The sequence below is a fragment of the Cetorhinus maximus genome, chromosome 5, assembly GCF_964194155.1.
Source record: "Cetorhinus maximus chromosome 5, sCetMax3.hap1.1, whole genome shotgun sequence".
Taxonomy (NCBI): domain Eukaryota; kingdom Metazoa; phylum Chordata; class Chondrichthyes; order Lamniformes; family Cetorhinidae; genus Cetorhinus; species Cetorhinus maximus.
In genome coordinates this window covers 154,795,735-154,808,741 of record NC_135883.1, presented here as the reverse complement: position 1 = coordinate 154,808,741, position 13,007 = coordinate 154,795,735, and the positions used below count along the sequence as shown (strand labels likewise).

Genomic DNA, 13,007 nt, shown 5'->3' with positions numbered 1-13,007 from the left:
ATCCTGCTGCCAGGGTATACAGGCGGCGAAGCAGCTACCTCAATATGACTGAGGTGCAGTGCCGAAGGAGACTCCGACTCTCAAGGGAGACAGTCAACTATATCTGTCAGATGATTGGCCCTGAGATCTCTCCTAACTGTGTGGGCGAACACCCCATGCCAGTGGCTCTGAAGGTCACAGTTGCTCTCAACTTCTATGCCTCTGGCTCCTTCCAGGGGTCAGTGGGTGATCTTTGCAGTGTCTCCCAGTCAGCTGTCCACGCTTGTGTCAAGCAGGTCACAGGCGCTCTGTTCAGGTGTGCATTGACCTTCATCCACTTCCACTGGGACCAGACAAGCCAAGTACAGTGAGCCAGAGGCTTCACGCCATTGCTGGTTTCCCCCGCGTCCAGGGTGCAATAGGCTGCACGCATGTGGCCATCAAGGCGCTAGCAAGTGAGCCCAGTGCCTTCATCAACAGGAAGGGCTTCCAATCCATGAACATGCAGATGGTGTGTGATCACAGGATGCTGATTCTACAAGTCTGTGCAAGGTACCCAGGCAGCTCCCATGACGCCTACATCATCAGACACCCCCAGATGCCGGGGCTCTTCAGTGCTCCGGCTTGGATTGATGGCTGGCTGCTGGGTGACAAGGGCTATCCCCTCAGAAGGTGGCTCATGACACCTCTCCGCCAACCAATATCAGAAGCTGAGCAGCAGTACAATAGATGCACTTCCAATGCCTGGACCGCTCAGGGGGTGCACTCCAGTACCCCGCCAGATCGTGTGTTGGTGCTAGTGGTTGCATGCTGCGCTCTACACAATCTTGCGCTGGAAAGGGGGGGGGGACGCAGTGGACAATGAAGACGTCGAAGCAGTGGCTGCGGCTGCACACTATGAGTCTAGCACTGATTCTGAGGATGAGCAAGCACAGGGGAATGCTGAGGGGCTAGACGCTGACCCACGACTACACCAAGGAGGCAAGGACACCTAGGAGGCTTTAATCCAACGAACCTTCAGCTAGCTCAACACAAATGGATCAACAGGACCAGCCTTGCCTGGCGCTTCTATACTCGGCACCTAAATGCTAAATCTGCCAGGTCATCAGCAGGAACTAAGGGCTTTGGACATAAACCTGAATGTCCAAACCAACACTCATGACATTTATCTTAAACATACACGTGAAGAACAAAGGAGCCACCCTCAGCTATGGTAACACATCTGATTTTTATTTTACACATCAGATGTTCTCACAAATTCAAAACATTAAGCAAGCAGAAAAAATGATATGGACTTAATCTCGAGCCAACACAAAAGCACCAGTGAGAAACCCGTGGTATGCCTAAGGTGCCTTATGTTTTCATTTACGGGTGCTACGTCTTGGTGCTGCCCGATCGCTCAGAGTGACATCTGAGACAGCCTGCTGTCCTGTTGGCCTCGATGACCTTGGCAGTTGTCCTCTGGCCCGTGGAGCATGTGCTGGGCCCGCCTGGGAGGGATCTGCCAGTTGCATTGCTGGCATCTCCCCAGTCGTCACAGCCTCACCCGATGAAGCGGTCGTTGGGAGAGAGGTGAAGCAGCTGGTGGCCTCATCCGGAGCGCCATGAGAGGAGCCCGTAGATACGACAGGCAGCTGTTGCGCCGACATGAGGTCGCCTCGGACCTCCCTGCTCACCATCGATGGATGGGCAACGAGCTAGGAAGCTTGAAGCCCACACCATCTCCCACATTGGCACTGACCAGCTGTGGCCACTGGCACTGTGAGGGCTTGCAGGTCCGAGCATAACCCCAGGAGGACCTGAGTGTTCTCCTGGAGGAGCCTCTCCACAACAGTTGCCACTCTCTCCATGGAGGAAGTATGACGCTCTACCATGAGGCTCATTGCATCAGTGGTGCTCCGCGTGGACTCCTCCATCACGGACACCAAGCGAAGCACAGCCTCATGTATCACTCCCAGATGCTCCCGCACACCTGGCCATATTTCCTGTAGCTGCTGCGTCAGACAACTCCAGAGGCACATCATCACGCACCGACTGAGCATGTGCCATCGGCACTCTCTGTCTCTGCCAGCTCCTCCAGCGAATGTGAAGTGCCCTCTCCACTGTGCCCCAGGACACTAGTCGATGTTCCAATGCCCACCAAGGTGCTAGTATCTGCGCTAGTGCCTGCCTCGCAGAAATGGTGTGACACAGGTGACACTTGAGGGCCCTCAGGTGTAAGAGGGGACATCTGCAGTTCCTCCTGGCAGCCATGTTCTGATGATGTTAAAATGAACAGCAAGGACAGTGGATCAGTTAGCGTGCACACGGTGACACACTTCATCCCTTTCCCCCCGGTTCATTATGCGCTCAACCTTCCAGAACCAATGGACACGAACATTGGTGGCAAATAGTGAAGAGGATAGCCTTACCTTACAGATGGATATAGACAGGCTGGTCAGGTGGGCTGATTAATGCCAGATGGGATGTAATGTGGATAAGTGTGAGGTCATGCACTTGGGCAGGACAAACAAGGCAAGGGAATATACGATGAATGGTAGGACCATGGAAAGTAAGGGGGATCAGAGGGACCTTGCTGTGCATGTCGACAAGTCCCTTAAGGTAGCGGGACAGGTATATAAGGTGTTTAAGAAGGCAAATGCCTGACTTGCCTTTATTAGCCGAGGCATAGAATATAGGAGCAGGGAGGTAATGTTCCGAGTGCAGAAAACGCAGCCTGGGCCACATCTACAGTTTTGCGTGCAGTTCTGAAATGCGTTTCACGGGAGAGATGTGATTGGAGTGGAGAGAGTGCAGAGGTCATTGACCAGGATGCTGGCAGGGCTGGAGAGTTTGACTTGTGAGGAGAGGTAGCATAGACTGGGGTTATTTCCCCTCGAGTACAGGAGATTGAGGGGTGACATGATTGAGGTGTATAAACTTATGAGGGGCATAGATAGGGTCGAAATAAAGGAACTTTTCCCCTTGGCGGAGGGATGAGTAACCAGGTGGCCTAGATTTAAGGTAAGGGACATGAGGTTGACAGGGGATGTGATGAACAACTTTTGCACACAGAGGGTATTGGGAATGTGGAACATACTGCCTGAAAGGGCGGTGGACGCAGAAACCCCCCTAACATGTAATAAGTATTTGGATGTACAGTTGCGATGCCATGGCATACAAGGCCATGGACATAGTGCTGGGAAATGGGATTAGGAGATTTAGGAACACGTTTGACATGCGCATCCTTGAAGGACCGAAGGACCTTTTTCTATGACCCACACCTCTGACTCTATCATTCTGTGACCGAGCAATGTTGCAACAATAACAAATTAAACAATCATCAGTACTATGGATATTGGGGGGACATTGCGGATCTCACTGTTGGCCTTAAAAACCTGGCCGTTCCACCCCAGCCTCACCGACGTTAGCTGGCCTGGGAGCATGGCGCCTCTCAAGCTCCAGGGCATCCTGTTCGAGGTGGCTTAACATCATGAGGTGAGCCTGGCTGCCTCCAGTCCTCGAACGCTCCGACGCATTATGAGCATTCTTCTCCTGAGAAACAGAGAATACCATTCATTGCGGCAATTTGCACATGGACTCTGCATGCACACGCCACACCCCAACCACAGTGGCCCATATCAGGCCTCCTCTCCCCACTACTGCTGATCAGTCACACAAAGATAGTATGCCTGCTCCCAACCCCCCTAACAGCCACCTTGGACACATTTTGCATTCATCACTTTAGGAAACACACGGTCTTTGCTCCCATAGCAAGGAAGCGCAACTATGTGCAGCGTCGAGGGCAGCAAATGGTTCTTCCCTTCCCCCTCACAGCCCTTCCACAGCCTTCCATCCCCATTGCGCACCTTGTGTTCATCATCCCCACCCACGCCCACTCCAGCTCCGCCTGCCCAACAGGTAGAAAATCCTGTCCTAGTTCTGGCAATTCTTCTCCGTTGTCTGGGTGTCTCCTCCTGACCCTCCTGTTCATGCTCTGGCTCAGCTTGACCATGTCTCTCAGGCGTGGCCTCCTGTTGGAGCTGCATGCAGGATCGCTTCTCCCTTCTTCACCTCCTCCATTGTATTAGGTCTCTGACAAAGGCAGCATTGAGCCCATATGTGCTTTTATCTTCTCTCTGAAAGGAAACATTGAAGACATTAATGATTCAAGGGGCAGGAAAATGAAGCTCAGAAGATGAAACATATGGAAACTGTAAGGGACCATAGTTTTTCCTGCCCTGCTTGCATGGCAGCTGATACTGCCTTGTCCCTGAGATACTTGTATGCATATCGATGTGACCAAGATGGCATCACAGGTATGTAACATCTTGGGCCCTTCGTGCAATGCTAAGGTTTAACTGAGATGAGTGACCCAACCTAGCTCTGTGCTCCAATCTCTGATGCTGCTTATTAATGGCCAATCAGTTGCTCATGGTTAATGAGTGGATGCTCTTTGGCCAGTTAGGAATGTCAAATCTGGGGAACATGTGACAGGCCTTTATTGATGGGATGTCATATATGATGCAGCTGTGCCTCCTTCACTATTGCCTGCATTCCCAAAATCTAAATTCCTATGTGTTACCCTTGAGATGCAGCGACTGTGATGTGAAACCACTGAGTTCTGAGTAGCCCTTTAGCAGTGCTAATGACCTCCTTTCATCGCAAGGAAGTAGGAGGTCTTCCTCCTTTCTTTCTAAGCAGACTCCTGTTCACTCTTGCGGCGACAACAATTTAGGTGACCCCAGAAAAGCCCACTCATGTTCACCCATCCCCCTCACTGCCATTCCACAGTCTCCCCTCACTTTTCTATCCTTGTGTTCGCCCTTCCCCCTCACAGTCCTTCCATAGCCTTCCTTCCCCATTGCGCACCTTGTGTTCGTCATCCCCACCCTCGCCTCACAACTCACCCTCAGCTGAAGTGTTAGTTTCTGAAAGTGACGTTCTGCCTGACAATCACTACACAGTGATGTCCTTGTAGGACCTCAGCCACCGAGAGTAGAAGACCCTTGCAATCCCTAACCCAAGCCGCACTATTGGTCACTGTCTGAAAGTGGAGGCCTGAATGAGTACCAGAGCACAGTGCTGTTCTTCGGGACAACGTAGGCAAAGAGCAGGAGCAGACCAATCCTACAGCCCCAGCAGTTCACTGCAACAAGACCATCGCAGCGCTATGGCAGGTAGGCTATGTATGTTGCATTCACCTCAAAGTTACCAGCAAACTGAGACCCGACTTGTACACGTCACCCCTTTTCAAACGGGTTTGAGTCCGACGTAACTTCCTGCTGGTGTGACACAAGGTTAGAAGGCGTGACAAGATTCCAGCAAGCAGCTGTTTCAATGAGCATTCATGAGATGTTAACGAATGCAAATGGCGTTCAGGCCACAAGCTGGCGGGATTAACCGACCCGCCATTAACCCGCCATCGAGAGAATTGCAAACAATCTTACGCTGGCAGATTTACGACTTTTTGCCTGCCGCCGGACTCTCCGCTCCCGCCCGCCACGAAACCTGCCATGAGAGGGTGGGAAAGTTCCGCCCATTGAAATCATTCCATATTATAGAGGTAAAACAAAACCAATGTCTGTAATCTAAATGCTAAAAGTATAGAGTAATTTGATCAGTATTAGAAAGTAAAGCTAAGTAGGTATCAAATGTGACACTTCATCAGAAATCAGTCCTTTGACGAAGGATCTCAACTATTAATAGTCTTTTCTCTTTCAGATGCTATGCGTTTTCCTTTTATTCACTGTACACAGCTGCACATCTCCATATCATAGGATTGATTCAACAGAAGCAACCGCAACACTGCCATAAAGTGGACATCACCAGAAATTACACTTTTATGGACTTGTAATCCGCTGGGCCCCACCAAAATTTATCAGCATTTGTGCATCTTCTGAGTTTCAGTCCTTATAATGACTTTTGGATGCTTTTGATATTTTATCTAAAGTTCATTAACAGGAACATTCAGATGATGCAGGAACAAAATCATAATAGTCACACTGTTCCACCCATGGTGTGCCATTAATAATGTCATTTCTATTCCTCACATGATGAATAATTAAATCTCAATGGATGTCTTGCATTAGTTTATGCACTGCAAAACAAATGTCTGCATAGCAACCTCAATGCCACCAAAAAACAAGAAGCGTGAAATGACCTATTATTGTAGCTATAATTCCAATTAAAGGTTTGTTCTGTTGTTGCCTTCAGAGTAAAATTTACTTTAAGGACACACTAACACATTTGAAATCTAGCTCTATTCCTATCTTTGCTGATCTAATCTATGCACTAAGCATTTTTAATTATATCTATTTTTATTTGGATGCAAGGAAATCTCTTGAAGACTTATTGGATGCTATATTTACCCCAAATAACAATGACTGTCATTAACTTGTTATATGACCAGATCTGTCTGCTGGATAAGTATTGTGTCCAATTATTTTGTCATGCACACTGCTTAGCCCCTCTAACTCATAATTCTTCTGCTTAACAATGCATTGCATTAGCACCTGTCCACATAGCTCAATATTTCAACAGTGCCTCTACTGCAACTACATTACAACTACAGGATTGTGAGGAATTTGCTGTTTGCAAAGCTTTCAGCCTTATCTGCTATTTTACAGGAAAACCTGTCTTCAATTAAGCCCGAAAGCAAGCTGACGTGTTTTACATCCACGTGCTTGTGGACATGATTTACACAAATTGTATAAACAGTAAGCTGGCCAGTCTTTAGGAGTTCATTGGCACATCTTTACAAAATGCCTATTCTTGTTTTTCTGCTAAATTCCTACATGGGTCTTTAACTCTGAAGGTGGTTCTGTTAGTAACTCCCTGGAAGGTGCATCTATTCAATCGGGCGGGAGGGTGAATTCTAGAGATCCCACTCCCTTCCCAAATAAATCCAGGGCAGGAAGGCTCGTGCACAGCCTTCTCACCCTGCCACCAGTTGAGGCTCTTAAGTGGGCAATTAATGGATATTCAACCATGGGAATTTCCAGCCGGGAAGTCCAAAAAAAAAGGCACTCAGTGCGTGAACAAGGGACCTGTCATTGAGAAGGGGGGCCCGCTGAGAGCCGCCCCCAGCCCTTGCTGCCGACCCCCCTCCCCCATGAGTCCCGTCCTGTCCTCACTCACCTGTGACCTGGGTCCCTCGGCAATCCTGTGCCTCTTCACTTTCGGCAGCAGCTACCGCTCCCACTGGTGGACTTCCACCCCCCAGGATCCTTAATAGGCACTAAATTCAGCAGGGCCTTCCCAAAAGGAGATGATGCAGGGCTCTTGCCAGCCCTCCAGTCAGCAGGCGAGATCCCTGTCACTTGCATTAAATACCACCCATTGTGCTTTGGACCCTGCCTTATTGTAGTAGGGGACAAAACACAAGGAAGCCACTATTAAGGCTGGACCTCAGTTGAATTAAGGAAAAAGGACTGAATCAATATCTAAACAGGCAGAGTAAATAGTAGCACTAATTTATTGGTTGAATTGTCAGCTTTGGGTTAGTGGTAGCACTCTCGCCCCCTAAGCCAGAGGTTGTGGGTTCAAGTCTCACTGGATGACTTCAGCACATATTCTAGGTTGATACATCAGTGTGCTACTGAGGGAGTGCTGCACTGCCAGAGGAGCAATCTTTCACATGAAACATTAGATCAAGGTCCTATCTGCACTCTCAGGAGGATGTTAAAGATTCCTTCTGTGGCAATTATGGTTTTATCTAGTGCGTAATATACCTTTAAGAAGAATGCTGAGGAAGATCACATGATCTTCAGTAACCAATAGAAGAGTAGCGCGGACTACTTCTGTAGTCAGTCGTCTGTAGTTAGTAGTCAGCAGTATGGAGATAGGATTTGATGTGAAAGCACACATGTGTCGCTGCTGAGTACCTTTGTAAATAAACAGAATGTTTTCCACCTAAGAAGTGTCTGCTGATCAACTCTATCTATTGTGTCTACTGGGCCACCACTTACAAGCATGCGACGAGGATCCACGGGATCCAACACCTTGACGCTATTTTATTGAAGAGAAGGGGAGTCTTCTTAGTGTCCTGAACAATACTTATCCCTCAACCAAGCTCACTAAAAGGAGATTAATGGACCATTATCATATTGCTGTCTGTGGAAGCTTTCTGTGTGCAAATTAGCTGCTGCATTTCCTACATTACAACAGCATCTACACTTCAAAAATACCTCATTGACTGTAAAACTTTGGAATGCCTTTAGTTCACGAAATATGCTATATAAGTAAAATCTTTTTTCTTTGAAAGGTACATGCTCACAAACTAGTTAAGGAGAATAGGCTGTTTCTGCATTGTAACTCCTATCTATTTCTTTGGCAAATTTTCGAATCTGTGAAGCTGAGCAATGCAGCTGCTACAAAGAAAAATATATAGCACAGTTGGGATATGGAAAGACAAGACTCTGGCCTCTCCCTCGATGGTGCTGCTCCCAAGAAGGAAAAGTTATTGCTACCAATTCTTGCATCAGCGTTAACACTTGAAATAATATTGTAAAAATTACTTGTTTCTTTTTACAGTGCAAGGAAGGGAATTCCGTGCCCAAAGCGGTTAAAGATATAAGTGCTTAGAACAAAAAACTATTCCACATTTTGCAACCAGAGTCAGTAAGGAGTATTCCCAACCCAGGTGCAATTCAGATTAGATGGAATGTAAAGATTCTGCTGTTACCACACTTACAATGGCAAACAGGAGCTGAGTCGTCAAACCAGCAATCAAAGTGATGAGATTGTTGTAAATACTGCAAATTTTGATCATTCAGAATAAAAGCATATGTGCCAGTTGATCGGCACCCTTTCCACAGGATTCAAAATCCAGATTTCCACCATCCATATCCTTTTGGATGCAGGGCATGGAAGAGATAAAGGGATAAAAGTATGAATGATGGAAATCTGAAATTCAAAGAGAAATCTGGATGAAGGGTCACACTTAAAATGCTGATGTAAATTTTCTCTTTCAGATGCTAACTGCTTGCTGTATACTTACAGGATTTTCTGTTTCTTATTTCAGCACAGTACAGTTGAGAGAACTATACATCCAATTAAGGGAACATATTTTATGAGGCTGCAATATTCCAATATCAGTGATGTCCTCTAAAAACTGTAACTTGGGATTTTATTGATACATTGTATGTCTAGAAAGAAGTGTTTAATGTATTTTTATGTTCCAATATTTTACCAAAAGCAAATAAACTCATTTATTTTAAATTTCTAAGCATTGGTTCACTCTGCTAAAAAAGTTAAAAAGCCAATAGGTACTTCTGTGTTTCTTCCTGCGAGAGGTTATCAGTCCTTGTCTGTCCAGTGACCATGGCCAGCTCATCTTTTAGCTGCTGGATTTCCTTCTTTAAGCGAAGAATCATCTGCAAATGGGGACAAGAAAAAGGGGGAAAAAAAAGGACAGCTGGAATCAGTTTCCTGATGTGTGTTTTTTTGGGCTCTCTCTGCAATTGAGCCAAATTTTTGCTTCATCAGCAAAGCAATAAATTAAAATTATACTTTATACAAAAATTACTATTGTTCTTCCTAAAATAAATCCATTTTGAAGTTATAAAAATATATATTATGAAAATCCTTTTGAAATCATAAATCCCTGCTTTTCATCTGACTTGCAAGACAGCTACCTCCTTGTATGGAGGAACCACGAGTACAGTCAATTCCTATTAACTTAACATGAACCGGTTTGCTAAAGATTTTGTTCACCTGTCAGGACTCATTGAACAGACACACATATTGATGTATTTGCCTGCAATGGAGTAACATTACTACTTTCACTTTATCCCTTGCCTTTTCCATCCCTTCCCCACAACTATCAATAAAGCAAGGCAGTTATTTTCTTTAAATATGAACACGGCTTCACAGTTATTTAGGTCATTTCATTTGAATTAGGCCTTTTTAATTTGATCACTATTTCTGCAATCACTGCTGTCAGTGAACCTGGCAGAAATAGGCATCATTTGCCTCATTGCACAGCAGTGTAGAATCCAACCTCCTTGCCTCAGATCTAGGGTAAAAAGTCAGAGACTCACATCAGGCTACTAAAAAGCCGGATGGGGTTATCCTGCTAATTTTAATGAAGAACAGATGCCAGTGCACACATTGGTTTGAGAATTAAGTTCACGATCAGCTTTGAGTAAAGAGTCCCTTGTAAGACCTGGAGATCAAATTCAGGTCAGATCATTCTGATCCTCATTAATGTAATCTCTGAAGTTGATAGAGGTAAGAAAAGAACTAGAAGCAGGAGTAGGCCTTACAGCCCTCGAGCCTGCCGTAACATTCAACAAGAACACATCTGACCTTCTACCTCAACTCCACTTTCCTGTCCTATCCCCATATCCCTTGATTCCCTTGGAGTCCAAAAATCTATTGATCTTGAATATACTCTATGACTGAACACCTACAGCCCTCCAGGGTACAGAATTCCAAAGAATCACAACCCTCTGAATGAACAAGTTTTGAATCTCAGTCCTAAATAGCTGACCCCTTCTTCTAAAACTGTGACATCTAGTTCCAGACTCTCCAGCCTTGGGAAACAGCCTCTCAACATCTACCTTGTCAAGCTCTGTCAGAGGCTTCTATGTTTCTATGAGATCACATCTCATTCTTCTAAACTCCAGAGGATACAAGTACAATTTACTAAAACTCTCCTCATAGCATAACTCTCTCATCTGCGGAATAAATCTAGTGAACCTCTGTTGCAACCTTCCAAGGCATGTATATCCTTCCTTAGGTATGGTGACCAACACCATATACAATGCATGAGTAAGCCATGTGTAATGATACCCGTGATGGCCAACAAGTCAAAAGAACCAACTTGACCAAATGACCCCAACAAGAAACCAATGGGCAAGATTTTACTTTTCATAATTTTTACTTTAACAATCAAACCAAAATCAACATAAGTTAAACATGGATTAACAGACAAATCAAAGTTAATAGATATCATAAAGTACACGTTGAATAGCACATACAACAAAGGCAGATCTCATGGATTCACTAGGCAGTCCACTCAGCATACAGGGCACCAATTTCAGTCACAAAGTTCTTCAAGGTTCTGATCTTCCTCAGGTAGAATTCCAGGTCCTTTTCTTCAAATATTTAGCCGCCGATTCTCATCCGACAGCAGCTCCCAATCAACCAGAGTTCCACAGGTACAATCTTCAACAAAATGGCAGACTTCTCCAGAACCTCCTCAGCTCTGCTAACGCCAGTCTTGATGGCACTCGTTCAATTACCTTGAGTAATAAAAAAAGCTGCAGCAACCTTGTATTTGCCCATTGCCAGCTACTGGAACTTGTTTCTGGTTTCTTCAGACTGCCTGCACTGCACCGCTGAGTGATGTGAGCTTGGATGGCTCTGTGTCTTTTACCTGGTTTCAGCCAGTTGCAGCTTTCCCAGAAACCTGAAGTTTCAGTTTTACCTTCAGTTAGGGGCTAACTCAAAAAAACCAGGATCAATGCACCCAGCCAAACATTCGACAAGTCATCTGTTAAGGCAAGAGCTCACACACACTCCCCCAATAGTCCCACAAACTGTGGATTTCATCACACATTCCCAGTCAATGTGATACAGGAGGCATGCAATCTTAGTGCTACCTGATAATTTAAATGAAAGTGCTTTGCAACTCAATGCTAAGCATGCTGCTAGGTGGCTGCATGATTCAGCAGTGGGGGTGGGGGGGTGGGCAATTTGGCATGAGGCAAGCACCACTTATAGTGAGCCTACACTACTTAATACTATGACAGGGTTTTAACCTGTTATCAGTGACCCCGCTCACTGCCTGGAAAGTCAAGGTAAGCCTGACTTTGCCGGTCCAGTAATTCATTACTGAATTTTATGTGGCTCAACTAATTTTACCTAAAGTCGTGGCTTCCATCCCCCCCATGAGGCAGGATGTCCCACCTCCAAGAACTGCTAGCCAATCGGAGGGCCGGCAGCTCTGCCGTCCCAGCTCTGGGAATGGTGGCCATTGATAGGACTGTAGAAGCTCTGGACAAAGTGTAGCACAGAGTAAAGATAAGTGGGGCAAAGCGATGGAGAGGCCCAGGGGTGGGTACTTCAAGTGGGGGCAGCCCTTGCCGTTGTTGGGCACAGGTGCCTGAACAGCAGGGACCCCCACCACACACCCCAGCCCAAAGGGAGGCTACAATGGTAAATCTGCCAGGATAGCAGTTATTCACCAGAATGATGTGCTAAGCATGGTCACACACCAACTGCACATTCATCTTGTACATGGTACACACTGCTGCCACTGTGCGTCGGTGGTGGAGGAAGTGGATGTTGAAGTTTGTGGATGGGGTGCCAATCAAGCGGGCTGCTTTGTCCTAGATGGTGTCCAGCTTCTTGAATGCTGTTGGAGCTGCACTCATCCAGGCAAGCGGAGAGTATTCCATCACACTCCTGACTTGTACCTTGTAGACGGTGGCAGGCAATGGGGAGTCAGAGGTGAGTTACTCTCCACAAAATTCCCAGCCTCTGACCCGCTCTTGTACCCACAGTATTGATAAGGCTGGTTCAGTTCAGTTTCTGATCAATGGTAACCCCCAGGATGTTGATAGTGGGGGATTCAGCATTGTGCAGCCTTGGCCAGCTTTAAACAACTCTGTAAACTACCAAGCACTTCTATACACTCAAGCAGAGCAAGTAGAAATTAATCAGGAATGAACCTGAAGGTGATTGATGATACCTTTAACTAGCACTGATGTGGAGGAGAAGTGGAGAGGTCCTTCCTGAAATTGAATGCATATTGAGCTGTACATGTTTAAGGGTGAGTATGAGCTAGACCGATGGGATCAAAAATGGCAACACTACCATCAAATCAGTATTACACGATGAATGGTGTCTCAGTTTGCCTACTCTGCATACTCCATACTCCTGGCACACACTTCTAACATCCTTACTAAGATGGCATTAGACGGGGAAGTGCATAGCCTACAGATCTTATGAAACCCAGTTTTGTGGCCATTGTGCCTACCTCACAACTTAGGGCAGAATCGTCCCAGATTTGCACTGAGGTAGTGGGTGGGTAAAACGAT

At 46.2% G+C, this 13,007-nt stretch overlaps 1 protein-coding gene across 1 annotated transcript in view; it reads right to left on the bottom strand.

The window, feature by feature from the left end:
* The window catches only part of kif6 (kinesin family member 6), a 664,853-nt gene that overhangs the window by 431,796 nt on the left and 220,050 nt on the right, over positions 1-13,007 (bottom strand). Inside the window, exon 10 of the mRNA XM_078542714.1 lies at positions 9,232-9,335. Within this exon, the coding sequence (XP_078398840.1) occupies positions 9,232-9,335 (104 nt within the window). The remainder of the gene's footprint in view (positions 1-9,231; positions 9,336-13,007) is intronic.